This window comes from Fusarium keratoplasticum, chromosome 8, assembly GCF_025433545.1.
Source record: "Fusarium keratoplasticum isolate Fu6.1 chromosome 8, whole genome shotgun sequence".
NCBI classification, from domain to species: domain Eukaryota; kingdom Fungi; phylum Ascomycota; class Sordariomycetes; order Hypocreales; family Nectriaceae; genus Fusarium; species Fusarium keratoplasticum.
In genome coordinates this window covers 2,780,301-2,806,259 of record NC_070536.1, presented here as the reverse complement: position 1 = coordinate 2,806,259, position 25,959 = coordinate 2,780,301, and the positions used below count along the sequence as shown (strand labels likewise).

Here is a 25,959-nt window from a genome sequence, read left to right as displayed (position 1 = left end):
GATTCTGATTGGTCCATTCGTATAAACAAGGACCTCGCCGTCCACATTTTCTAAGATTGACGACCCACCCATTGGCTGACCTTAATATACGGGTGGACTACTTAGAAACCTCAAAGCCCTGCATTTCCAACTTCATTCACATGCACGAAGGAATGGCTCCGGAAATCATGACCGTTACCACGCCCGTCAAGCCCAAATTCAAGCGGGCTTTCAGTCACAAGGTCCGCACCGGCTGCATCACCTGGCATGTTCCCTCACCGTCTCTCCGTCTTGAACTGAACTAACGTCATGTAGCAAGTAAGTGCTGTCAGGACATTAGACCCCAGTTTATAGACTCACATGGTACCCAGGATCCGACGTGTGAAATGTGACGAAGAAAAACCCACCTGTCGCCGCTGCATCAACGACAAGTTCAAATGCGACGGCTACGCAATGCCACCAAAACGAAAGAACGCGAAGTCCAAGGCCAAGGCAGAGCAAAGACTGGCTCAACAGACCAAGCTTCCCCTGGCCATCAGCGAAGCCATGTTCTTGACGGACTGGGAGAGATTCTACTTCCATCACTTCCTGCACTGGACGGCAAAGCAGCTCTTGACCTCTCCGGATTCGTCCAATTTTTGGCTTCGCTATGCTTTTCCGCTAGCTCACCACTGCGAGGCCGTAAGATACAGCATGGTTGCTGTTGGGGCGTCCCATCGGCTGTTCATGGCTCGGTCAGCAGCTCACCTAAAACCTTTCGAGCTCGAACGCATCGCCATTCGCCAGTATAACAAGGCCATTGCGGTAATCACGCCGTCCATGTCTGCCGATTCCGTTTATAACAGGCACTGCATCCTGATATGCTGTCTGCTCTTCGTTTCTGTCGAGGGACTAATGGGTCGATACGACGACTTGCTTCGACACCTCCGATCCGGCAACCAGTTATTATCTTCGTCTCTCAACGGCTTTACACCTGACGGGGATGCGGTGAACGAGAAACTCGTCGACATGTTTTCACGCCTTAGCACCGAATCATCCAATTTTTGCCGAAAGAACATTGCCTCAGGGGTATCACTGTGGTATCAAGCCAACGCCAACCCGAACATGATGTCCGCTCACCCATTCCGAGACCTGGACGAAGCCTCGTACGAACTACAGAGGCTCAGTGTTCGACGAACCGACAATGCTTGGTATAGTCGAGTTGAATGTGAAGACGATGATACAGACGACGTCGAAAGCGAGAATAGACTGGCTATGATACACGAGAATTTTGCTGCATGGAATTCTCGTTTTGAAGCCATGACATGCCTCAACCAAGCTAATCTCCCGGTCGAGAGCAGTTCGCAGCTACGCAATCTCTGCCTAGCACAGCAGTTCTGGAAGTTGACCAGTGCCGTCCTGGCCCCAGACGAGCCCATCTCAGGGCCCATCTCAGATCCCACCTTCTTCTACGACTTCATGGCCGCAGCCACAAGTGCAGCCGAGCCGCTCATTGCAATGAACCAGCCTACATTTTCCTTAGATGGAGACCTAATCTCAGGCTTGAATTTTGTCGCTGCGTTGGCGATCCACCCTTCGGTCGCTGATGTCAAGATTCAGGCGCTTGACTTGTTGCGCAGATTGAATCGGAGGGAAGGAGTCTGGGATAGCAGAGATGTAGTGAGGCTCTATGAGTTGATGGCAGCTGCTGATGAGGAGAGCTGAGCCCCGGGCCTCGCTCACACGACCGCGACAGGCAGTTTAGAGGTCTCGTTTCCGTGTTTTAGCAAAACTTTTGGTTACATGAGGTTGGCCATGCTGGAGAGGTTTCATATCCCCGAGACCAGATGACAACAGCTCGAGAAAAGGTTCAAACGATATGGTAGACTTTCGAGGCTGTGCTATGTAATTTCTTCTGTTTCTCTCTCTTTGGTTTCTCATTCTAAAGGAAACCAATCATAGATTTAGCAGTCTTTCAACATAATATATCAGACACATCGAAATCGACCAATTAGGGGCGTGGAACTAGGGGTCGTTGTTGCGAACCTCGGCTTGCGGCAATAAGTGGAGCTCACTCCTCACCTTCTGGTTTCGGTGTCGGAGGTTTGTCATCAAGCCCTCCTATATCAGGTCTCCGAGGCACCCTGAGTGCCTACCAAAGTAACCGAGGCACGGACAACTAAGTTATACGAGCCTCGGCAAGATTTAGTAAGAGTATGTGTGGTATATAGTTGAGACCTTATCTCCCCAGAGATATATGCTTCTTTATATCCTATCCTTCCCTTTTCCTGCCACTGTACTCCGTGCTTTCTGTCCAGCATTGAATAATCTACGATAAAGTCTTATAGACACGCAATATTCCAGAGCCACTCTTATTTATACACCACCAGATATAATCAAAATGCGCCTCAAGTACACAGCAGACCCTCCAACCTTCTCCGACCCTACGGACCAAGCTTTTCTAGAGAAGTTACAAGCACAAGTCGGCAAGCGCGGTCTTGGGCCTCTTTTCCGCACCTTGCTCATCTCCCCGACCTTCGCCCGTGGCTTTTTGAGCTTCTTTACTGCTCTCCGATCCCAGTCCACGCTGCCTGCGGATGTAGTGGAGTTGGCAATGTCTCGTGTTGGGGTCCTGACTGGCGCCGCTGTCGAGTGGAATGCGCATGCCCCCATGCTCAAGAAGGCAGGGGTTAGCGAAGAAGGGATCGAGACGGTCAGGACAGCGGCTCCAGGACAAAAGGGCTCTGATGGGGAGGGCGGGTTGAGTACCCGACTATGGGATCTCATGCGCTATGTCGATGCAGTAACGAAGGACATCAACGTCAGCGATGAAGTCTTTGAGGCCATGAGAAAGCATCTGGATAATGACAGACAGGTCTTTGAGTTCAGTAAGTCCCTTTATTTGTTCTTCCTGGCTGTTGGAGAAAACAGCACAAGTCTTTCCAGGATCATGTAATGCTACATGCAGAAGGGCTCGTGACAGGATATGCACGCGCATAGATGATGTGTTTGCTAACGAAATAACCTACAGCTATGATCATCAGTGGCTACAACGCCTCCTCGCGCTTTTTTGTTGCCCTGGATGTGGCAGAAATGAAGGACGCTAAAATAACCAAAGCCAAGCTGTAAAATACTATTTGAACTTCTTGTATTGTTTGAATCTACAGAGCCGGAGGAGACATGGTTCGAGACACTAGATTCCATATCTATTTTGAGAGAGTTCTGCTCATATAGAAAGAGAACCAAACGAGAATCGAAATCATAGTGTTATCCAATAACACTAGCAGCAAAGTTCGATATCGTTTGCTCGCTCTGTCGAACAACGCTATTTGATGAGGCTAACCTTGTTTTCCGGTGAGAGACAATCGTCCGGTAAGCGTCGAGGCAGCGACAGCCCCAACTCACATCGAGAGATTATATCAAGCAGTCCTACATTCACCTCTGCAATAAGGCTTCGAGGGAGTTTCCCTGCGCCATATCAAGCATAATCTAACCTTGCTCGCACAGTGGGCATAGCTCTGCCTTCTTGTTGCCGTTGACGACAACCATAGGAATCTTGGTAAGAAACATCACACAACTTTTTAACATATGATATAAGGAAGGCTCTATTGATTCCTCGCTTACTTGCTCTCATCTACTCATTCCTTTCCTAAGCTAGCAAGTTCTCATATTGCCCTCCAGTAAAATAGCTTTAGCCAAAGACATAGGCTCCTTGGCCAGGGGTATCAAGTTGAAATCGAGGCCGTTACAATTATAGACATTTCCCCTTCATTCACCTTCATTCACCTTCCACATGATAGATCTGGTGTTGATTCCAGATGATTGGGTCCTGTGACCCCCATTCGCAGCCTAGCACATACGTCCTGTTATCCGTACGGCTTATCAAGGCCTGCAGAGTGCTGCCCAGTGAAGGATCCGTCATTCCCACAGGATTTCCAGATGCTTCATACCGAGATGCCGGTTCTTCAAAGGTTTGGCATGCCCAGTGCTGGGTGCAACATAGCGTCCCAGGAATTTCGACGCGTCGTATTCGACTGTTCAGAGTGACGGTGGCAGATAGTCGTGCGGATTCGGAAATCGACCCTAGCCCTTGTCCAATCCGCTTCCGGTTTCCAATGCCTCAGCCGTAATGACTCTTTCGTCATGGTGGTGTGATATGTTCTTGGCATCGTCTGCCACTTCACGTGTCCTTCCTTCTAAACGGAGACGCCACCGGCCAGTAGCTTTGGCGAGCCATGCTCGGTTGGGATGTCGCGGCAGTGACGTTGGTAGATTGGTCATGGACATGAGAAACATGCTCTGTCTGATCAAGAGGATGCATCGAAGACGAGGAGCCAGAAGGTACTAGTCCTCGGGAAGAAATAGTGCTGTCTACACGAGACAGAGGTTCCTTCGCATCTGTCAGGGTCTCAACATCAGCAAGAAAAAGGATGGACTCGCAAACATACAGTAAGGGTCCGTCATGTGAAACAGGTTGAATGGGGAGGTCCTGGGTTGGTTTGTCCTTGACGACACATTATTGGCGGCCTCTGGAACTGGATGCAACTGGATGCCGTCATCGTGAATAGCAGCGATACCTCCAGAATCGGCATTGATGTGCATGCAATTGCAGTCTTTGTGCTGCACGAGCAGCAGCAGCTTATTTAGCACGACAAACTCCATCTTCAACTTGATGCTGTAGACCACGGGCTTGTACGTCGTCTGGATCTGGAAGTGGCTGAGGTACTGGGTGATGAGCAGGCTTATGTCGAGGAGGATGACGAGGATATTGACGATTATGAGATTTCTGATGATTTTCCGCTCCAGGGCCTTTTTGATGGCAAAGATGGGCTTGAGACCTCGTGCTGTTTCCCAGATGTAGAGGCCTGAGATGATGGATTCCTGGAGAAAGAAGCCTGCGAGTTGGATGCGCTCGTAGATATTAAAGGCGGCCAGATAGCGGTCAGAATCCCTAGTGTTGCTACCGAGGAACAGAATGGTGACGGGTACGTGAAGAATAAAAAAATTGGTAATAATCATGCCGAGAACCCAGCGCGTTTTTGTCTTGTCGTCGACGATGAGGTGAAGGCGCGAGTAGAGAACGACAGATTGACCCGTGACCATGCCATACCATCCAATGCAGGTCAAGACGCAGAGCGGGAAATTGGGGCCGAGGCTGTAGTAGCGCAGCAGGACCACTATGGAGTGCAGGACGATGCCCAGGGTGGCGGTGAGCATGCTCCAGAAGTAGAGGCCCTCGTGGCGCTTGAAGCGGTTGAGTAGGGAGATGAGGATCTCGACGCAGTTGTAGCAGGCTACCGCGAAGAAGCCCGCGATGACCATGTTGATGGGCAGCGGCGCCGAGATGGGGCCCGTCTCTCCTGTGGCAGCCATGGCGAGGAGGTCGCTGCCGCGGCGACGAGGCCGATCATGATACTGTCAATGCGAAGGGGAAGGGAGAGAGGAGGAGGAGAGGACGTGAACAAAAGCTTGTTTCTGGTGGAGAACAAGAAATTGGGGCAGGTTTATTTACGAGAGGCCGAGAATCCCTGTGATCGCCGCCCTTGCTGTTTTGCGGCTGCAGCGTCAATGATCGGTAGCTTGGTCTCCTGGGGTCATTCTCAGCTGGAGCCATTGGCCAGAGCTGCAACCCCCTGCATGCAGAGCAGGCCTCTAGGGGAAAGCTAGAGGTCGGTAATCCCGGGGAGAGGGCATGATTCAGGTTAGACGTTTGGGCAAGCCACACGGGCAACAAAGGGCGCATTCTCTATCGAGTTTCCTACACCGGGTTCAGCGAAGGAGAAAAGTGACAGATGGAACAGGTGAATACGGTGGGCATGGCATACAAGAGCATCGAGATTGGCTGCGTCATCTCGGCATCGCCTGGGCTTGACGGGCCCGCGGATCCCGGGGAGAAGAACCCGGGCGGGACTACAGGGAGTCTTGGTGTTTGTTAGGGGTCTTCTTCCCTGGCACTCATGTCTCTTTGGCCAATGACGTGAGCACGTCTCTTCCAGGGCCAATGGCCACCCCAGGAATTTGCCGGTTCCCAAAAGCACACTCTTTATCTGCCCTTGCTGCGCTCGAACCCCTTGGCGACGCACGCGTTGACGCCTGAACCCAAGAGGCAGGTTCACTACCCTGAATTTGTCACGAGAAAAACCTTATCCCATTAAACGGCCGCATCCATCGTCGATTTGAAATCCCGTTTGTGTAAACGTCTCTCGGTGTGCTTATCGGCGCTACGAGTCATGCCCGCATAAGCCGTGGCTGATGAAGCCATACGCGGATGAAACTGTGTCGCAATACCACACTACGAGCATAATCACATCATCCAAAAGAGGCATGGACTTGGCCCCTTTGAGCGTTACGTTGATGAGACACTAGTACCGGGCGTGGCCTGACTTTGACGATCAACGTCAGGTTTTGGGCGGTGCTCGTAGGGCGACTCTCTACCTGTTGCGATCGTCGGCCGTTCGCCCGAAGAAAAACGTGGCTTGAAATGCCACATGTCTTGCTACTGTTGATTGATACTGACCTTGACAGTGTCGATCGCGAGTATCGTCGACGACGGACTCTCAGATCAGGCCGCTGGTCCACACGGATCTCATCTCGTCAGCCAACCATACAACAAAGCTTCGGCCTTCCAAATCAACGGTAGTCTGCTCCAGTCTTCAAGCTTGCGACCAATTCATGCCACACACACTTTTTACGGCTCCGCCACCCGCAAACAAGCCCGTCTCAAGCCGTCGATTGGCGTCTCAAGTTCCGTAGTCCACCCATCGACCGCACCGCCGTCGAAGCGGTCGAAATAGTCTAAAAAAAACCTTATGAACGGAGGGAAAGCTACGAGAGTGGAGGCTGGGGAGATTGGGGTTAGATGCCGCCGCCAGCTCGATCTTGGGGACGGAAGGGCTGCTGCCGAACCGAGCGGGAGCAGGGGGGAAAGGAGAGGGATGGATGGCGGCTTGCTGTAGTTTTGCGAAATGGTGGAAAAGAAAAGGGGATTTATTATATGACATCATCTTGGTCGGACGCCAGCTCTTGTGCATTCGGAACGAGTCTCCGAATGGCAGCCCCTAGTTACCGCTGTTGTGGCGACCCTTTGCGGGTGACTTCTGAGCTGCTAGCACCAGCCCCTGCAACCCTTGGCAGCATAAACGCGTATTTATCGTCTCCTGCGCTATAACGTTCTTCCTTTCCATTGTTAAACGATCAAAGGCTTGGGTCCTTGGGTTGACTGTATGCACGTGTCCACTCATTTGCCATGACGAGCAAGACGGCGATGTTAAATACTCCGTCAGACACAGCTCTCGTAACAAACATCTTGAGCTGAGGAGTTGAACTGAACATCTTCAAGACAGAGTCATGTTTGGACAAGAGACACCTGTACATGACTGCAGACCCAGAGCTCACTCTGCCACTGTGGGAATTGCTTGTCGGCCCGAAGCTTCTGCAAGACTCTACATCAATTGACCCGTCTTATGGTTGCGACAAACTGTATTTACTCTCTTATGAACGCGTCTCGACTTGAACACCGCCTCGAAGCATCTGCAATCCCTCAGCGAAGAGGCGCAGCACCCTTAGCCACCAGGCAGAGATGATTATCAAACCAATTGAGGCTGCGCATCGTCTCATGACGACCCAGAAGGCATAAAAGAGGCACAGAAAGGGTATCACGTAGCGTCGTCGTTCTCGTTTACAACAGACCAACCTCCGCAATCTCCACTTTCCCTTCGCATTCGCATGACAGGTCTTGGCATTGCATTCCCGATTGGGTAATAATATTGCGAATCTCGCAACTTGATCCTATTTACAACCCATACAACTCTTTACACTCAATTAAAGGTCGTGGGGGAGAGGGATTTACTCATCTGGGGATTGAGAAAGTCCGTAGGAGATGGGAAATGACCCGAGGGAAAGGATGAGCAGAGTCATTGACAGAGCCACGATGTTTGTCGTAGACATGAGGCGAGTTTGTGAATATTAAGGAAGCACAATGTGTATATATATGCCTCTTGATATCTACTTCTTTTCTTCATTATCTCCCATCCTCACATCAACTCCAACAGCCCTTCCTCCTCTCTCCACCATGAAGCTCTCTCACTCTCTTCTGCTCACAGCCCTGAGCGCTTCATCCTGCGCCGCGGCCGAGGACCTTCAGGATGAACACCCAGTTCTCCTGCTCAGTGAAGATGAGTCCTTTCACTTCGAGCTTCTCGTCCCCCTCGGCGAAGCCATCGGCGGAGGCTCCGACATCAACCCGATGCTCCTGGCCGCAAAGAACATCACCCCTGGAGACCTCGATAGCTTCAGCGAAGTCTTTTACCAGCTCGCCAACGAGACCAAGGCCCAGGCTGAAGACCCTGCGTTTGCGTATGACCCCGTCAATGTGAGGGATGCTTGGTTTTCCGCTGCGACGTATTTCCGTCGAGCAGACTTTTACCTTCATTCTGACTGGGAGGATCCCCTCATCAACTCCCTCTGGGAAGAGCAGACCGCTGCCTTTAACAAGGGTTTGGCTGCTCTCCCGCACCCCGGCAAACGTGTCCGTGTCAAGGCCGACAACTTTACCGTCGAGGCCATCTGGTACACCGAGTCCGAGCACTCTCTGCGACCGACCATAATCATGGGTAATGGCTATGATGGTGCTCAAGAAGATTTGTACCACATTGTAGTCACTGGAGCCCTCGCCCGTGGATGGAACGTTCTTACCTACGAAGGCCCTGGACACCCATCCGTCCGCCGAAACCAAAACCTCGGATTCATCCCCGACTGGGAGCGTGTCGTCACTCCTCTTGTGGACTATCTCCTTAACGAAAAGGCCGCCGCCGTCGACCCCGAGAAACTCGCTCTATTCGGCTACTCATTCGGAGGATACCACGCCGCCCGCACCGCCGCCTTTGAGCCCCGAATCAAGGCTGTCCTCTGCAACGGCGGAGTCTGGGACACATACGAGTCTTTCAGCTCCGGCCTCACCCCCGAAATGAAGGAGCTCCTCGAGTCCGGCAACAAGGAAGAATTCGACAAGATCTCGGAGAAGCTGCGAAAGGACCCCAAGACCCCCACGATGTTCCGCTGGGGCATGAACCAGGGTCTTTGGTCCTTTAACGTCAGGTCACCCTACGACTTTTTGCAGCTTACCAAGCAGCACACCCTCAAGGATGTCGTTCATCGCATCAAGGCCCCCGTGTGGATTGCTGACGCCGAGTTTGAGGGTTTCTTCAAGGGACAGTCTGCCAAGGTCAAGAAGGCACTTGGTGACCAGGCTGACTTGCATGTTTTCCGGGGAGCTGCAGGATATCACTGCCAGACGGGTGCGGGACAGGAGATGATGAGGGTCATGTTTGCTTGGCTGCACAAGACTCTCGGTGTGTAAGAATGTGAAGGCTATGTGAGCATTGTGGATGATACTTTACTTTCTTCTAGCGCCTCGCTGATCATGAGGCGTGTTCGTTTTAACTGGATGTTTTAATCTGGTTTTATGTCTGAAATGTTTTTTTTAGAGAATATGTAGTTGAATTGATCCTGTTAGCAAGACATATTCCCTTGTACTTTTCTATACCTATGACGAATACTGCAAATACGCCCACAGTGAAAATGCGCCTGTGGTAAATGAACAAGAAAAGAAGAGCCTAGGGGTAAATCTTCGAATTTCCTAGATATAAGCTTGGGAGATGGCGGGTTGGTAAATGGGACCAAGCGCCCGCCAGATCGTGGAGATCTGGGATCTCTTCAGGTGTCTCTGACCGTGGGGGACGTAGGAGATCAATGCCCGTTTCCTGGCTCATATTTTATTGGCCCTATCTCAAAATCTGGACAGCTTGCCGATGGAGTGTCTATCATTCTTTCAGAGTCTAGGTCCTGCCCTCCGAAAGGTTGTGATGTGATGAGTGGTCAAAGTCAAGAGGACTAGTCATTGATGGGCGGTCGCTTTGTGATGCCACATTACGGAATAGTGGTCATCCAAAATAATGCGTTAATTGCATTTTCAGAGCCCCGACTTAATTTCCATGATTCTCTTGTCCGCTTGTCTCAAAAACTTTGCGCACTCCTTGGTGTTGACTTGCTGCCCCGGGGGCTCCCATTGAGACCGAAACCGCGGATAAAAATCCATTGAATAATCGAGGGGTCGGGGAAATACTTGAAAGTAACTCTTTATTTTCTCATCCCGCACTTCTTTCTCGGGTGACTGCAAGAGCTTTAGCTATGACACAACTTAAGCTGGGATGAGAATGGTTAATCACCTTCTTGGGCGAGCTCGTGCTGGATTTGCTCGGGCTCTTTGGCTTGGCCTTTTCTATGCCCCAAATCTCTTCCAACAAATCGGCAAGATCATTAGGTTTTATCTCGATGGGCTTCTTAGGCCAATCATCTTTAGTGTTGGTCGAGTCTGGCGAGTCCATTTCTTGTGTCTTGGGGTGATTGTCGCTGATGGATACAGTGGTGGATGAGGCAGCTGAAAGAGTGCAGACATCCCCTTGATATAAGTTGATGCGGGAGATTCAATTTCACTCATTTCAGCAATTCGAGAGTGGCTGAAAAGATGTAGAGCATTTTGTTGAGGTTCTATATGAATACATTGAGCTGTCACTCATCCGGTCTGTGAGGCTAAATAGACTTTCCCACATCGACGGTGGTGTCGCGTCAAAGGCGCAGACCCCTGTTGTATACAAAGGTCGAAGATGCACACAAATCTTACTGGATTTGAGGGTTGTCGTGAATGCAGTACAAAAAACATGCACCAGGTGAAGACGCCACATGAATGCGAGATGGGGAGCTGGAAGTAAATATGGCACCATAAGGCGTTGGGTGAACTGAGGTACTGAGGGCATTACCAATCAGTTACCGAAAGGTAAATTTAGATATCTTGACGGTCAATACCCTTACTCGTTCGTCTTTGAAAGGCAATACGATGAAGGGAGATTCCACAGTAGTACCTATTTATTTGAACTGCGTCGTAATGGATACGGCTTCTTGTGCTACTTCTAGCCTTATAGATGACGGGCTGTTGATTTTTGAGTTCATCACCACTTTCCTCCCACCTCCTGCAAGCAAGATTACTTTGCCCTGTCCTAGGTCTGGGACCATGAGACCAACAAGAAACATATCCAGATTGACAACTGGGACATTACGTCACGAGAACTAACTACTAAGCTCTAACACGCCTGGCACCTGAGCCGGGGCAACTCTCAACATGGACCGACGCGGCGTGTATTCGGCAGTGGCCAAGGGCCAACCAAGAAAAGGACCGACAGTCGAACTGTATAGGCGACGTGTCCCCCTACGAGACCTAGATTATCGTGCATCTCGGAGAGATGGATCGGGGGATCGACAGTGTGATCGGTCATTTGCAGCGTGATGGTGAGGAGACGTGCAACTTGGCGGCCATCATCCTTCAACACAATGACCTGGCTTTTTTGGCCTGGCTTTAAAGGTCAAGGTGGCTATTTAGGAGAGCCTCCATCGCAATACAGACACAGTTGGAGGTGATTTCATCTCTGATCCTGCCATCTCTACAAATGAAATGCTCGAGTTCGCTCATGGAATTGGTTCTTCCATGGTTGGATCATCCAGGAGCTCATCCTAGCACGTGATGAACCCGACAGCATCGGTTTCTCATGCAGTAAGAAGTATCCCTGGGGTGCATTCTTCTCCCTCTTGCCGTGGATCAACACGGAGGTTCGTGGCATTGAGGGCTTTAACGAGAGCTCTGAAGGCTCCTGCGAGATGTTTCCGGCCTTCTCTAGGCTTTGCATATTCCCTCGAAGCCATCTCCTTGATCTCCCGCCTCATTCTCTCATGAAGTATGTGTAACGTCTGAGCCTTGTGTCATCTTGCAGAAATTCCCAGCAACCATGGTCGTCTGCGGGAGGAACTCGCGACGCGAGGCTCGGACGACGAGTTTGTACCCCAAAGGCCTGACACATTGACGGCAGGGGGTGTGCTCGTTCATACAAGGCGGAAGCCAAAATCCCCGCGGGCCCCAAGGTGAAATAAATACAGAGATCAAGCCCGGGAGAGGTGGGCTACAACATGCCAGATATATCTGTCAACGGAGCGAACGGAGTGCGATGGGGAGTGCGGTTCGTTATTGTCGCCCGCACGATAGTCATTATCCTTGTTATTGGCAAGGGTATCACATAGACCGCCAATTACAACCCGCTTTGAGAGCCAGGGTTGATCTGGACCATGACCTGAGATGTCAATGTTTAGCCGTGCTGATCAGTGATAACCGTGTGTATAAAATGAGGCCAGCCTTGTTCGCCATTCGACATTTTCTCTTCTCATCCAAAAACAGCATTGAATCCCAAACTCTTCAGGCCATGTTCTCTGTCGTTCTGACTGCCGTCGCCATGGCGACCCTTGTACTATCCGACTCTCTTCCCTCTACAACTCTTGCTCAGCTTGAGGTCGGCACATTCCTCGAAAACATAGCAGTGCGCTCAAATGGAGATCTACTCGTGACCAAATTGTGGCCTTCAGCTGCTATATACACGATCCGAGCCCCATGGGAACGTCATAATACACTCGAACAAGTCATCTCAATCCCTTCCATCCAGAGCATTTATGGCCTTGCCCAGGTCGCACCGAGCCGTCAAGGTGTCGAGACATTCATTTTTGTCGGCGGCAACTCTACAGCCCCAGGAGGCACCGTAACTGGTTCGTTTGGTGCGTGGGCCATCGACTTTGAATCACCCGGAGGGGAAGTCAAGGTCAGGAAAATCAGCGATATGAGCCTCCAGAGCAAATTCCTCAATGGCGTCACAGCCGTTCCGGGCATATCCAATGTGGTTCTTGTGGCCGATTCTGCTAACGGCCTTGTCGGCCGTCTTGAATTGACCACGGGCATCTTTGATACCTCGACGTTCCGTTTCCCCCTTGAGATGGACCCGGTTGAGGGTGCGAGGTTGCCCATTGGCGTTAACGGCATTCAGGTCCGCAACGAAAATCTCTACTGGACCAATTCATTTCAAGCTTGCATCTACTGTATTGCAATCACTCCTACCGGGTTCCCTGCTAGGTATTCAGGACCGGAGCTTGTTGCCAATTTATCCAAAGGCGTCAACTTTCTGGATGATTTCGCCTTTGACGTCGACGGCAACATCTATGCATCCACCAACCTTGACAACTCGATTGTCTTTATCGACGCCCAATCCAAAGAGTGGAAGACGGTTGTGGGGGGTATCGGAGAGATGACTGTGGCCGGCTCTACATCTGTTGCGTTTGGTCGAAGGGCCAAAGATAAAGGAGTCCTCTACGTGAGCACATCTGGAGCAATCGCGACTCCCATCAATGGGACCGAGATTGAAGGCGCCAAGGTTGTTGCTGTTGATACTAGGCTTCGAGAAATGTGACAGGGTTCGTCTCATGTTGACTTGACTCTGACAAAGCACGACTCGCGACCTTGATAATAGGATGAGGCCAGCGAACCACTGATTTTCTTGCTGTATTCCTGGTTGGCCACAGTCTCTTCATCTCCCTCACCCAAGGACCCAACGTTCCTACCCCACCCAAACTCGATTCTTGCAATAAGCAGCGCAAGATCATAGGCAGAATAAAGCGCAAGCAGAGCCCCTGGCTTTAGGGCAGTGCTCTTGCATCGCCCCCACATTATTCCTCCCAACGAGATGTCAGAAATCCCTCAGTGATCGCTCAAGTCAGCCTTGGGAATGGATGTAATAGGCGGTTTCGAGTGGCTATGCTTTCTTACCTACTTATTATGCGTGCTGACGCGTCAGATTCTCTGGAGGTTTTATCCTCGTTTTTATCAATGCCCTCGCTCGGTCATTTAAGAGGATTATCTTATCCTCTCTCTTGACCTAGGTATTTAATAAAGATACCCGATTTCGACCCAAAATACCCCTTCTGCCGGTCGACCAAGCTCATTTTCAATACCTAGTCATTCACCAAGCCAGGCTTCAGCGACCGCAATGTCCAACGGGCGAGACTTTCTGGGCCGCTACTGGGGTCGCCCTGAAGCCCCTGTCGTGGAGAAACAAGGCCATCGCTGCGACAAATGCTCGACCATCCAATTTTCCAGCTTCCGCGCCAGAACCTTCTTGGACGAGACTTTCAGACCTGTTACGCTCGTCATGGGGAGCTTTGAAACAGTCCAGAAATCCGCTTTTGCAGGTTGCTGGACCTGCCGGCTCGTGCTCTGTACCTTGCTCAACACTTTAACCACGTTGCGCGATGAGGCTCGGCTCTACCAGATTGCAAAGGTTGGGCTTCGGCTCAACTTGGACGATGATCTGACCGTTCATTGCTGGGCGTCTGACGGCAGCAAGGTTCCCTTGCTAGGCCGTGATGCACTGTTGATTCCACTGAGAGATAGTGACAATGTGGAGGATGAAAACCATGAACGGGACTATGAATGGGTAGAGTTGAATATTGACCCGTTGAAGATGAGGATGCTGAGGCCCAGTGGTACGTTTTCTCCAGCAGGTTGCTTTTATAAACCAGCCATTTAATGATACTCCTTAGACAACAACGAATACATCCCGAACCCGCCTATAGACGAGCCCGACCTGGTTCGTAGCTGGCTATGGACCTGCAGCGCCTGCCACGACACCTGCCCCGACACACCCTTATACTCGGAAGACGGCCCTATACTACCCACTCGCGTCCTGGACCTCGTTCACCCGGATGGCCCTCGTGTGATTGACACAAATGGTAAAAAAGGAGAATACGTCACCCTCAGTCACTGCTGGGGCCAAAGCCAGCACAATTACAAGCTCAACAAGGATAACATGACCTCGATGATGACCCACATCGATCTCAATGACCTCCCCAAGACTTTTTCCCAAGCCGCCTTGATTACCCAGAGTATGAGAATCAGGTACATCTGGATAGATTCCATGTGCATCATCCAGCCTACCGCGGGGGACACGGAGGACTGGACGCGGGAGGGTCCTCGCATGGCGGATTACTATCGGAACGCGGCATTCACCATAGCCGCCAGCGTGGGGACCGACAGCAACTTTGGATGTTTCTTTGCCAGGCCAGGACGTCAACTCAAGGCACAGCCTTGGCCTCTATTCAAGGATCCTATACAGAGAAAATGGGACGAATTCTCCGTCGCTACGGGCCGCAACCCGGAGTGGCTCCCCGTTATGCAGCCCTCGCCCGCCTCCTGGCTGTGGCAGGTGCAGAACTGCCCGCTCAACTCAAGGGCATGGGTCCTGCAGGAAAGACTCATGTCAAAGCGCATCTTGCATTGTACTATGCAGGGCTTGATGTGGGAGTGCGCCGAGCTGCATGCTTCGGAGCAGGAGCCCCTCGGTTGTCAGTTCGACTACCGAGTTCGGGATGAGGGCCTACTTCAGCTGCACAATGCCTTGGGTCAAGGTGCGTCCTTTGTCACGGATAGATACTGGCGCCAGGTAGTGGAGCGGTTTTCCGGACTCGGTATCACTTACAATACTGATCGACTGCCTGCACTGGCAGGTCTTGCCAAAGCCATCCAGGAAGAAACGAAGGACGTATACATTGCAGGGCATTGGAAGGAATCTCTTCTGCCTAGCCTCCTCTGGTTCCGGCTCCACACACCTACCTCAGACCCAGTGAGGCTAGCTGATGCTCCGAGCTGGGCCTGGTCATCCACATCGTCTCACATCAAGTTCACGAGTCTAGATGAGTCTGACTTTCCAGCACGTGCTGCAGAAAGCTACAACATCACGGCCAAACTTGCCAATGTATCCGTCCAGCCAAAGACGTTGAACCCGTTCGCCTGGGTGTGTGGCAGCTCACTACGGCTCCGTGGTCGGCTGATGAAATACAGCCCGGAAATATGCCCAACGCTGCAGTCTGCAACTAAGTCAGCGGAAGAGTGCTGGCACGGTTACCGCCCGATTCAGTCGGCAGTTCAGCAGAGAGTCATTACGATCCCTTCCATGGATGAGAACTGGGATCCCGTGCCGGATGATGCTGCTGAACAGATGGCCAACATGGTAGCTGACGATAATCTACTACAGTCTAATATGAAGGAGGAAGTGGCACGTGCTATGGAATCCCCTTCTACGGGTGAGATTCGTCAAGGGGAGGAGCGGGACCAAGACACGCTTGTCTGCATCTTTGACATTCCGGATGAGGATAAACACGAGGAACTGTATCTTTTTGAGGTTCTGCGGGAAGTAGGCGAACACAAGAGATTGGAGATATCTGAAGGACTTGCATTGGTTGCGTCAGATGGTGGCACCTACAAGAGGGTTGGGTTTTTCACGTTAAAGACAAAGTCGTCGCTATTTTCCGAGTTGGAGGAGATGGAAGTTGAATTGGCTTAGGTCTGCTCCGGCTCTTAAATAGGGGCTACAGAGCATATATAGCTCTTTCGGGTCGAGGTTAAATGAGAGTTTGGCTGTTGGTTTTCGGAATAGAACTCTTTCGAAGGACTTGGCTCCTTTCCTTGTGTCGGTAGGCGTTTCCTCTAAAATGGTGTTTCTTGTCTACTTACTTATGCAATAGTACCCAGAAATTTTGATTGTGAGAACAGGGGGCAGCAACTTGTTCGTGATGGTCGATGTTTCATTACACCTCTAATCATTTAAGACTGAATCTCTAGGGTTGTGGAACACAACTGACGACTATGCCAACGGCAAAATTAGAAGATACCTTCTAACAGGCACCCAGGCAATAGGCCATATATGCTACGCAACAGGGGTGAGTACGGTGGCACCTTAGATGCAAGTCGCAAAAAGTGGAGGTGAACGATGCATAAGCAGTCAGGCTCCGACAGCTGCATTTCCCCTCAATCTTGGACCTCAATGAGGCATAAACTCCCCTCTCAGCCTTTCCTTGTACTACAAGTTCCCATTCTCATTGGAATCTCTCATTAATTCTACTCCTTGGGGTATTCCAGTAATGGACGAGTCTAATCATATCTGCGATGCATGCAGGGCAGTCGACATTGCGAAGTATCTCTCCCACAACGACCCCATCAGCACGCCCATGGGATATTTCCAGGACATCCTGAAGAACGAGGATTGTACGCTATGCAAACTCATTGTCAAGGCACTGAGTGTCTACGCCCGGAGCTATTGGCTCCCGGGAAAGTACCCCGTCGAGATGTGCTATCTCGGTAGGCTCAGCGGCAATTCGACCCCAGGAAGAATCGAGGTATGGTTCCACGCAACATCCAAGACTCTTCCAGACGGAATCTGGGGACATTTCACCGTTCTCGGCCGGATAAAGTGCCTTGAGAGTGTCGAGCCCCCGGTCCTTGAACGACTCAATTACTCGCTAATCAGGAGCTGGATGGATGATTGTACAACTCGCCATGGGCCAAAATGCAATCCGCCCGGCCTTAGCAGAGACTGTCTACCTCTGATACTCCTCGATGTCAAGCAAATGCGGCTCTTTAAAAGCGACCGGCACTGTCGGTACTTGGCTCTCAGCTACGTCTGGGGCAAAGCAAAGCAATTCACAACGGTCAAGAGCAGCTTTCAGGAGCTTCAACAAGACGGTGCCTTGTTAAGAGTCCGTGATCAGTTGCCTCAACTGATAAATGACGCCATTGCCTTTGTGGCAGATCTTGGAGAGACCTATCTGTGGGTTGATGCATTGTGCATTGTGCAAGACGATCCCGAGGTCAAGGAGTTCTACGTGCCATGCATGGATAAGATCTACGGCCAGGCCCTGTTAACCATCGTCGTCCTAGCTGGCTCCGACGCCAACTGTGCACTTCCTGGCATCGCCACCGGATCTCGCACACCGTCGCAGTCACCTGTGCAGCTAGGATCCCTGATATTGGCTCCTGAACTGCGAAGCCTTGCGGCTACGGTTGAATCGTCTACATGGCGAAGCCGAGGTTGGACATTCCAGGAAGGAATGCTTTCCAGGAAACGCTTATATTTCTCCAACTCTCAAGTTTACTGGCATTGCTCTGTGGCGCATCGCTCAGAAGATGGAGAAGAAAGTCCGGCAGGAGAGCTGTCATCTTGGAGCATGAACCCTTTAGAACGGCAGGTCAGCCACGACCCCAGACAAAGGTTCAACATCTACGAATCACTGGTCAAACAGTACACTCGACGGACGCTGACATATCCGTCTGATTCTCTGAATGCATTCGTGGGCATTCTCTCCGCGATCGAGGACTCGTTTGGATGGCAGTTCGCGAGCGCCCTACCGGAAAACTGTTTCGATCTTGCTCTCCTGTGGTCATCGATGTGGCAAGGCCGACTACGGCCAAGGGAGCCATTAGGTTCGGCTTGCAAGTCACCTACCTGGTGCTGGACGGCCTGGGAAGATGACATTTACTGGGATCCTTGGCGACTTGGCTCTTACGCCGGAAAGCGTGTGACACTCAAGTCTGAAGTGGGGGATTTCATCATAATGGACAAGGTTGGGGGGCGCAAGATTGTCCGAGAGGATCACAGTCTCCGAGAAGCTCTCCCCAATTCTTTACCAGCCCTGTCCGAGGCATCAGAACTTGCGGCCTTGAACGGGAACTCTACTAATTATGCACTGGTCTTTGAATCTCTCAGTCTAGGAGCCGATATATACACAATCTCATCGCCCCGCCCAGAATTGTCCAGGACATTATCGCGCCCCTTCTCAGACTCCTTCACCAACACGTTACGTGGCCAACTTTGGATCTATGATGCAGCAGGGCATCATTGTGGAACACTTAGGGGATTTAATTCATGGAACCCTTGCCCAGATTCCGCTTATGAGTTTGTCCTACTCTCACGCAGCGACCAAGACAAGATTATTCAGGCAGATGTTGACGGCTATCGCGACCATCTACCCCTGGAGTACCCCTCGGCTGATGAATACTATGAAGAGATTTTTGATACAAGCATTTACCAGTACAAGAGTTGGTGGGCTCTGAATATCTTGCTAGTGGAGCGAAAGGAAGATTTGTCGCAGCGGCTGGCTGTTGGGCAATTGCATGCCGATGCTTGGGACGCGGCCAAGCAGAAGATGAAAAGTTTTGTTCTTGTCTAGATGTTGACTTTGGGATTTCTGAAATGGCTCAACAACTTATAACGATATAGTACAGCACCAAAGTACGAGGGGTCATTGGACAAGCGTTTACTCTCAAGCTATGAACCACACCTTGTGATAGAGGCCATCACAAACAAACGCTCCAAATAGGAAATCACCTTGCATCAGACTCCTTAAGCTCATGAACAAACACCTCTGGCCCCTTCGGAATAATCAGCGGACCCGTAATGCCCAGAACCCGCTGCCTTGAATCTCCATATCCCTGCTTGTACTTCTCAATCCAAGGAAACGTCGTCTTCTCAAAGGCGCCATGCGTTCTTCCACTCTTGTCCCAGTACAGCCTCCTTAGCCATAGATGCAGGTTCGGATAGTGGTCTCTGATGGTCCCCAGGTTGCACATAAAGATGGGGTTGTACGCAACGTCGAATCGGACGATGGTTGGGAAGAGTCGGATATCGGCCTCGGTGATGTTGTCTCCTAGGAGGAATGGTCTATCGTTGAGGATCTTCTCTAGACGGTCCAGAGACTGGAATACTTTGACCACATTCTCCTCATAGGCGCTTTGCGAAAAAGCGAATCCACACTTGTAAACGCCGTTGTTGACAGTGTGATAGATCCATTCATTGATCTCGTCGATTTCCTTTCGAAGGTTCTCAGGATAGAAGCCGCCCCCAGGTCGATTAACCTCCCGGTCCTCCTCTGGAAGGAGATGATCGAACTCCGTGTAGAGCATGCGGATGATCTCGCTCGACTCGTTGCTAACCATAGTATGCGTCTTCTTGTCCCAGAGAACCGGCACCGTGTATCGTCCCTCATAGTTCGGGTTGGCCTTTAGGTACAGTTCCTTGATGGTGCTGAAGCCGTAGAGGGGATCTTTGGGAAGTACACCATACTTGGCGGACTCAGGATCATCGTTAAAGAACCAGCCGTCTTTGCCCATGGAGAGTGAGTTGATGTAGAGATCCACAATATCTTCCAGTCGCTTGAGGCTTCGCACGATCATAGTGCGATGGGACTACCTGATGGTCAGCCAGTGACAGGGAAAGAGGATAGAGGCTTACCCATGGGCACCCTGGACTGAGATAGAGGGCATATCGGCCCTTTTCCGCAGGGAATCTCGATCCCGGCTCGTTCGAAATAAAATTCCGAAAGGCGCTTTCAGTTCGTTCAAATCCTCCGCCCGCGCCAGGCTTATACCTAATTTGATCTTCCTATTCATCATCATTAGCTTAGCCAGCAACACCAGTTTCAGCACCACATACTGAGTCGCTCATAGTGTATAATGGTATTACAGGACCGACTAAAGATGAACAATATTGATACACGCTCTGTGGAGAGCTATCGTGCAAGGATATGATCCAGTCGCAAAGAAAGAGGGCCTCCGCAACCTTTTTGATATACTAGGATAACCGCGCGGTTGTCCTGCGGGGAGAAGAATCACGTCATTGTCACCTTTGGACAATTGTCAGCAATCTTACAAATGTTAGCCCCGAGATCGATCGGATTAAATCATCATTACTTCAGCAAAGGTCCGGGGTGGGTTAACCGCGCGGCAATTCGGAGGGTTCGGAAGCATCAAACAGTTGCCCAGAGACGGGGTATATGCCTTCACTCACAGCCAGACTTTTCCTTTCAAATGTCTGTTTTCATCGCCACGGTTCAAGGTCAAAGTAGCTGCGTTTATTGTTCAGTTGCCAAGTTTCAAGACCCAGAAACTCAAGCACTTATGAGTCAAGCGACATTATATCCACTGGAAAGCATCAATTCGCAACGAGATATTCCAACAATCAAGCAGTCTGTTTTTAATGAAGGGAGCGTTACAAAGCTAGCCATCACTTATAGGGTGGCCAGTTTGATGTGCATGTTAACAACGGGGTGAGCTCACAGGATTAATGAGGGTGACAATGCGCATTCAAGCTGTATCTGAATGCGCAGTTGCTGCACCAAACTAATAATACCCTATTTGCCCACCACGAACTTTGCGAGGAGCCGAATTTTGCCTATGTGGCTGAGTTATGCCGGTATGGTGAGTTGTCCGATGGGCCCAGTGCTCACGAATCACTAGCCTGGTTATATCGCAGTGGTTTCCCGATGCAGTATGAGATGAGACCTTGAAGTCATGGATCGTCTGAAAATAGACCAGACAGGCCACAGGCAAGGATGTCATCTTACATGCAGAAAGACCTGTGAGTTTCACGTGACGTGTTTGCGGCAGCAACTGCAACCATGTCATAGACAGTAATGAATTCGTCATCCCAAATCATCTTCCAATATCTCTACGCTTGCCCCTGATCATGGCGTCTGATACATTTCACTTCTTCTCCAGCCTCCCCAAGGAGATCCAGGACTTGGTTTGGGACGCTGCTGTGCGCCCAGTGCCAGGCACGAGGCATGTGCACCGGTTCATGGTCTTGGGGTCCCAGGAGCCAGAGCACAATTTCTCGGGCCATCTTCTGGACTTTACTAGTTTTGGCATCACTTCTACAGAAGATCACAACTTGGACGAGCACACAGAGGATGAGGAGAATTCAGCTGGTGAACAGAGCGGCTCATCTGGAGGAGAGAAAGAAGATGGTGTCTTCCATGAACCGGCTTCGCCCAGGTTTCTCGTTCCAGGCAGCTGTAGCCTCGCCATACCATATGACGCCTTAGACGGCGGTCCTAACGACTCTGTCTACGCTTTAGATAGCGGCCTGTGGATGGCCTGTAAGGCCTCGCGGGCCGCCATGGAAAGACGTTTCACGAAGAACGAGTGGTGGTCAGAGGCTGAATGCGAAAATACTCCAGAGCGTCTCGCGACCTGCGGCGACTACAACCAAGAGAAGGATGCTACTCACACGGCGTCGTACAAGAACTGCGACGGTGAGTACACGCACATCACGATAAATCACGACAGGGACCTCTTCTGCTTGGACTCCCGGCACCTAGGCTCTCTGGACTGGCTCCGATACTCCGCTCCTGATTTCCCAGCTTATATGGAGGTGTCCGAGGATGGCGGTTGGGTAGCAAACCCGAGCTTCCTGGGACCCAATATTGCCATCGACTATGACCCCTACATGTTCGATCAATGGCTCCCAGCCAGCACGCACCTTCGGCGACCAGACGTGGAGTGGAACGCCATGCGTTTGAGCCACATGATGGAGCTATTTCACCACCGGGCAAAGAGAACGCTGTGGTTTATTGACTACAGACTTCGACCCATTGATCCACATTACGCGAGCCGTGAGATCTTGTCTGGGGAGTCCGTGCTGCGTTCATTTGATAGCCAGGAGCGAGCCATCTTTCGCTCCAACGAACTGGTGCTCATCGAGGTGAAACCGGATGACAGGGACAAATGGTACATTGACACATCGGGTTACGAGTCCCGAGGCGCCAGGTACACGGCATTTGACTTCTTCAGGCTGTTGGCCAGGTCTGGATATGGAAGCTTGGAGATAGATGGGTATCGTCGACTGCGAGTTCTGGCGTGCCAAGCTGTGCCGGGCAAGACCCTTCGACCAAGGCTGTCGGACGCGGTTGTATGCCCTAGAGATGCATCGTGCAAGTTTTGCGGTCGGACAGATGATGTTACTTAGTCGTGGATAAGTCAGCAGAGGCAAAGGCAGCTGAATAGCAAACGGAGCAGGTATCGCTGTGTAATTTGTTCGAAGACGTTAAGTCAAACAGAACAGCTTCATACAAGGATCCTCGATCCAAAGAATGTGGCATAAATCTCAATCTCAATCCTTCTTGACCAAAATTCACCGCCTCAATTGCCGGTCCACCCGATGACAGGCAGGATTAAATGACACGACTCCCAAGCAGTTGGGTCAGGTACCAACAAGCACAGGAAGGATTCGCCATGTCGTCCCTGCAATTAACCTCATCCAGCCCTATAGCGAGGCCCCGTCCCTTCGCTGTCGCGGTTCGCGAGGTCGCTCGCCCCTCGCTCCGCCCCGCGACTCGTCGGCCGAGCGTCGATCGACCCCACAGGGCTCTGCAGGCCAGTGTCGCATCAGATACACCAAGGAAGCGGGCAGGGAAGAGGCTGACGTCGCTTTCGTAGATGAGCGAGTGAATTGTAAGTCATGGCTTGAATCGATTGTGCATATAAACCTCAAGATGTCTCCAGCTTGGCAGTAGGTCAATCAGCATATCTCATCATCAACTCACATCCACACACTCGCACTTACACTCCAACACCTTCACCATGGTCCAATTCTCCTTCAAGTCCTCCTGGGCTCTCCTCCCTCTCCTCGCTTCCCAAACCCTAGGATGCGGCCCCATTGAAAGAGCCGACAATGACACTTCAGAATACCCCAAGAACCACCTCGGCAGTGATGCCGCCTCTGATCCCGCCACGATTGGCTACAATATCAACCATCTGTGCCTCAACGTCAGAAACCTGACAGCCAGCATGGACTTCTACTCTCGCGTCTTCGGCCTCCGAGAGCTCTTCCACCTCGAGGTCACAGAGAGCTACACCATCGCCTACATGGGCTATAGCCACGGCGGCAAGAACGGAACAGGCTACCAGACCGCATTGGAGCTCAACCGGGAGAAGAACAACGCCCAAGGCCTCCTCGAGCTCATCCACATCGACGTGCCAGACAACTACCTCCCCTCATCCGGCGAGCATCCCAACACCTTTGGTCACGTCGGCATGATCGTCCCCGATATTGAAGCCGCCCAGGCACGCCTCGACACATTCCCCGATGTCAGAATCCTCAAGCGCACGGGAGAACCACTGTCCTTCGGTACTGAGATTGGCAATGCGACCAGCCTTTCCCCAGCTGTCGTGGCACAGCTCAAGCCTGTGGAGCAGGCTGCTCTGATCAAGACCCTGAGCCAGCTGAACTCGCCTCTCATCTACGTGACTGACCCCGATGGAAACCTGGTCGAGCTGCAGCCCCAGAACTAGCGGCCTGCCACTGGGAGCTCTTGGGATGGCATTAACTATTTACATGATGTACATGTTGAAAACTTTTGAGGGGCACAGGGTTGTTTGTGTCCAATGTATTTTACTTCTTTAGACGGACATATTTGGTAGAATTTTGATGAATTGTTATACTTCAAGTTTTAACGAGTTATTTCGATGATCTACATGTAGTTCGTGAAAACATCATCTCATCAAACAGGTCAAAGCCATGTCCCTGATACTCTTCTCTTCCTCTAAAAAACACTCCAAGTGACAATGGATATGAAGCAGCAAGAGACTGGGAAACAAGTCCCATCTTACTCCGCATTTCCACCATCCGCCACTGCCCAGACCCTCAAACAATCTTTTTGGCTTGACTTTTGCCCAGTACTTCATAAGCCAGGCTTCTAGGAAGGGCTACGGACGAGGGATGAGATTGACACATCTGAAGCACGCCAAGTCTGAAGGCAAGAAAAGCGGATGCTGGCGTGCCGCCAAAAGTGCCGCGCGCGTTCAAATGAAAGGATTCACAAGTGAGGATGAAGGATTTTTGTTTCGGCCAAGCTAGCCGGATCCTCGGGGATTCCTTCATATGTTAGCGTCCTACATATTCCTTCTACAAGAACTGCGTCCGTGCCTGGGATTTTGGGATAAATTCTGCCAAGCTCATAGTCCCTACAGCTCAGTGAGTAGTCGTCTTTCGGCATTGCATTTTTATCTGGAATTGTAAGCCAGGGTTGATCCTCTTCAACACCCTCGACGTCGTTGTCAAAACTCGTCTTCTACAACCGATGGCTGGCCCATGGCCCCCAGTTTGTGCATTGCGAACTTGGCGAAGCTTTTGAAACAAACCATTAGATACAGTAACAAAGAACGCAGTCATGGACACATGTCGGCATTAAAACCCAATGCCCCAAAAAACACCATAACGTATCCGCCCAATTTGTACATGGCGTCGTTTTGGCGGCTTTTGGAAGAATCGAGACACCCCTTATAGACACGACCGAAAAGCCCACGGACTGTCTCGCGGTCACAGATTGCCATGCCTTGGCCCCCATGCTCCCCTTCCCCGGCACGCCAGGCGACGACGAAGAGAGCCAATTCGCCATCTGGTTCGAGTTGAATCTTGGGGCAGTGACAGTTAACACAATGCAACACAAGGCGCCCAATGTGCACCTTCCAGGTCCAGCGCCGAGCCAGAGGGCATTCTCTCGAGTCCCCCGAGACTCCGGTTAGAGATGTATAGCAAGCTAGAGATAGCTATGTTACGAATAAGTTCATGTGTCGCTCCTAGTGGTGAGAAGGTCGCCTCCAGTGGCGCAACTCCTTTGGCTCGGCCTTCAGGTTCACGGCCCTCCCCTCGCCGGCTCGATTTTGGGAGGCAGCTGAAGAATTCAATGCCCTGACTCCCAACGGAAGGGGCACCGGTGGTGTAGGAAAGTGATCTTGAAGGGACCTACTACTCCCATCTTCCAGACTTGAGTTCTTTTTCACTCGCTATCATGAACCACGACAAGTCCACGCTTCTTACTCGAGTGCGTCCATGTCTTTACATAGCGAGCTCCTGGCTCCCACTGACTCTCACTCCTCAACGAACACTGTAGCCTCGTGGCTCAGCCCAGCCAGACAGCATACCCACCATCCTAAAGCAGCAAATACTATGAAGAGGAGCTTAAGAACTCTCCTTATGTCGAGCCTTTGCATGTCGAGTCTTCTTGCCCTATCCAATTCGGCCCAGCCCAGAAGACCAGGATATTAACCTTCCCAACATGTGCTACAAGCAAAGAAGCCGGACATCAGAGAACAACTTGACGAGCACAATCAAGTCAGATCTTCCAGTGTCCAGACCAATGCGAGGGACTGAAACGCGCCTGTTCCATGGCAAGTTCCCGGCCTTGCCAAAGGGACCTTGAGATAACCAATTCATGCAGACGGACAAGATACGGTCGCGGCGACGGAAAGCCTAGGGTTCTAGGAGCTGAGGCGCCTCTCCAAAGAGCAGGTACAGCAGCTAGCAGGCTCTCGTATTCCAGCGGAGCTCTCCAAGCCGTCAAACTATGCAAGTTCAAGTCAACATAGAAAGAGCGTCAAGAAGAAGTGCGGGAGCGCAGGAGAAACACAATCATACACCCGGTGATGCCGTCCCATGGGAATACCGACCAGGGAAAGGAACTCCC

General features: G+C 51.3%; 8 protein-coding genes and 2 pseudogenes across 10 annotated transcripts, besides 2 other annotated features; 8 read left to right on the top strand and 2 right to left on the bottom strand.

Annotated features, from left to right (window-relative positions):
* Nucleotides 1-167: 167 nt before the first annotated feature.
* NCS57_01067200 (Zn(2)-C6 fungal-type domain-containing protein) lies at nt 168-1,683 on the top strand (the record flags this gene model as incomplete). Its single annotated transcript, XM_053060411.1, has 2 exons — nt 168-221; nt 334-1,683. The coding sequence occupies 2 exons, from the start codon at nt 168-170 to the stop codon at nt 1,681-1,683; spliced, it is 1,404 nt and encodes a 467-aa protein (XP_052910805.1).
* Nucleotides 1,684-2,323: 640 nt separating this feature from the next.
* NCS57_01067100 lies at nt 2,324-3,087 on the top strand (annotated as a pseudogene). Its single transcript has 2 exons — nt 2,324-2,846; nt 2,990-3,087.
* Nucleotides 2,324-3,087: a sequence feature.
* A 1,051-nt stretch (nt 3,088-4,138) lies between these two features.
* NCS57_01067000 lies at nt 4,139-5,373 on the bottom strand (annotated as a pseudogene). Its single transcript has 2 exons — nt 4,407-5,373; nt 4,139-4,356 (listed from the first exon to the last, which is right to left on the bottom strand).
* Nucleotides 4,139-5,373: a sequence feature.
* Nucleotides 5,374-8,029: 2,656 nt separating this feature from the next.
* NCS57_01066900 (uncharacterized protein) lies at nt 8,030-9,316 on the top strand (the record flags this gene model as incomplete). Its single annotated transcript, XM_053060410.1, has 1 exon — nt 8,030-9,316. The coding sequence occupies one exon, from the start codon at nt 8,030-8,032 to the stop codon at nt 9,314-9,316; it is 1,287 nt and encodes a 428-aa protein (XP_052910804.1).
* A 2,977-nt stretch (nt 9,317-12,293) lies between these two features.
* Nucleotides 12,294-13,295, top strand: NCS57_01066800 (uncharacterized protein; the record flags this gene model as incomplete). The annotated part of the gene is made up of 1 exon (XM_053060409.1): nt 12,294-13,295. The coding sequence occupies one exon, from the start codon at nt 12,294-12,296 to the stop codon at nt 13,293-13,295; it is 1,002 nt and encodes a 333-aa protein (XP_052910803.1).
* A 576-nt stretch (nt 13,296-13,871) lies between these two features.
* NCS57_01066700 (HET domain-containing protein) lies at nt 13,872-16,223 on the top strand (the record flags this gene model as incomplete). Its single annotated transcript, XM_053060408.1, has 2 exons — nt 13,872-14,367; nt 14,425-16,223. The coding sequence occupies 2 exons, from the start codon at nt 13,872-13,874 to the stop codon at nt 16,221-16,223; spliced, it is 2,295 nt and encodes a 764-aa protein (XP_052910802.1).
* A 577-nt stretch (nt 16,224-16,800) lies between these two features.
* NCS57_01066600 (HET domain-containing protein) lies at nt 16,801-18,885 on the top strand (the record flags this gene model as incomplete). Its single annotated transcript, XM_053060407.1, has 1 exon — nt 16,801-18,885. The coding sequence occupies one exon, from the start codon at nt 16,801-16,803 to the stop codon at nt 18,883-18,885; it is 2,085 nt and encodes a 694-aa protein (XP_052910801.1).
* Nucleotides 18,886-19,039: 154 nt separating this feature from the next.
* NCS57_01066500 (GST C-terminal domain-containing protein) lies at nt 19,040-20,159 on the bottom strand (the record flags this gene model as incomplete). Its single annotated transcript, XM_053060406.1, has 3 exons — nt 19,040-19,900; nt 19,947-20,096; nt 20,148-20,159. 3 exons carry the CDS (start codon nt 20,157-20,159, stop codon nt 19,040-19,042), a joined length of 1,023 nt encoding a protein of 340 aa, XP_052910800.1.
* A 1,020-nt stretch (nt 20,160-21,179) lies between these two features.
* Nucleotides 21,180-22,460, top strand: NCS57_01066400 (2EXR domain-containing protein; the record flags this gene model as incomplete). The annotated part of the gene is made up of 1 exon (XM_053060405.1): nt 21,180-22,460. One exon carries the CDS (start codon nt 21,180-21,182, stop codon nt 22,458-22,460), a length of 1,281 nt encoding a protein of 426 aa, XP_052910799.1.
* A 614-nt stretch (nt 22,461-23,074) lies between these two features.
* Nucleotides 23,075-23,785, top strand: NCS57_01066300 (VOC domain-containing protein; the record flags this gene model as incomplete). Its single annotated transcript, XM_053060404.1, has 1 exon — nt 23,075-23,785. One exon carries the CDS (start codon nt 23,075-23,077, stop codon nt 23,783-23,785), a length of 711 nt encoding a protein of 236 aa, XP_052910798.1.
* Nucleotides 23,786-25,959: the final 2,174 nt, after the last annotated feature.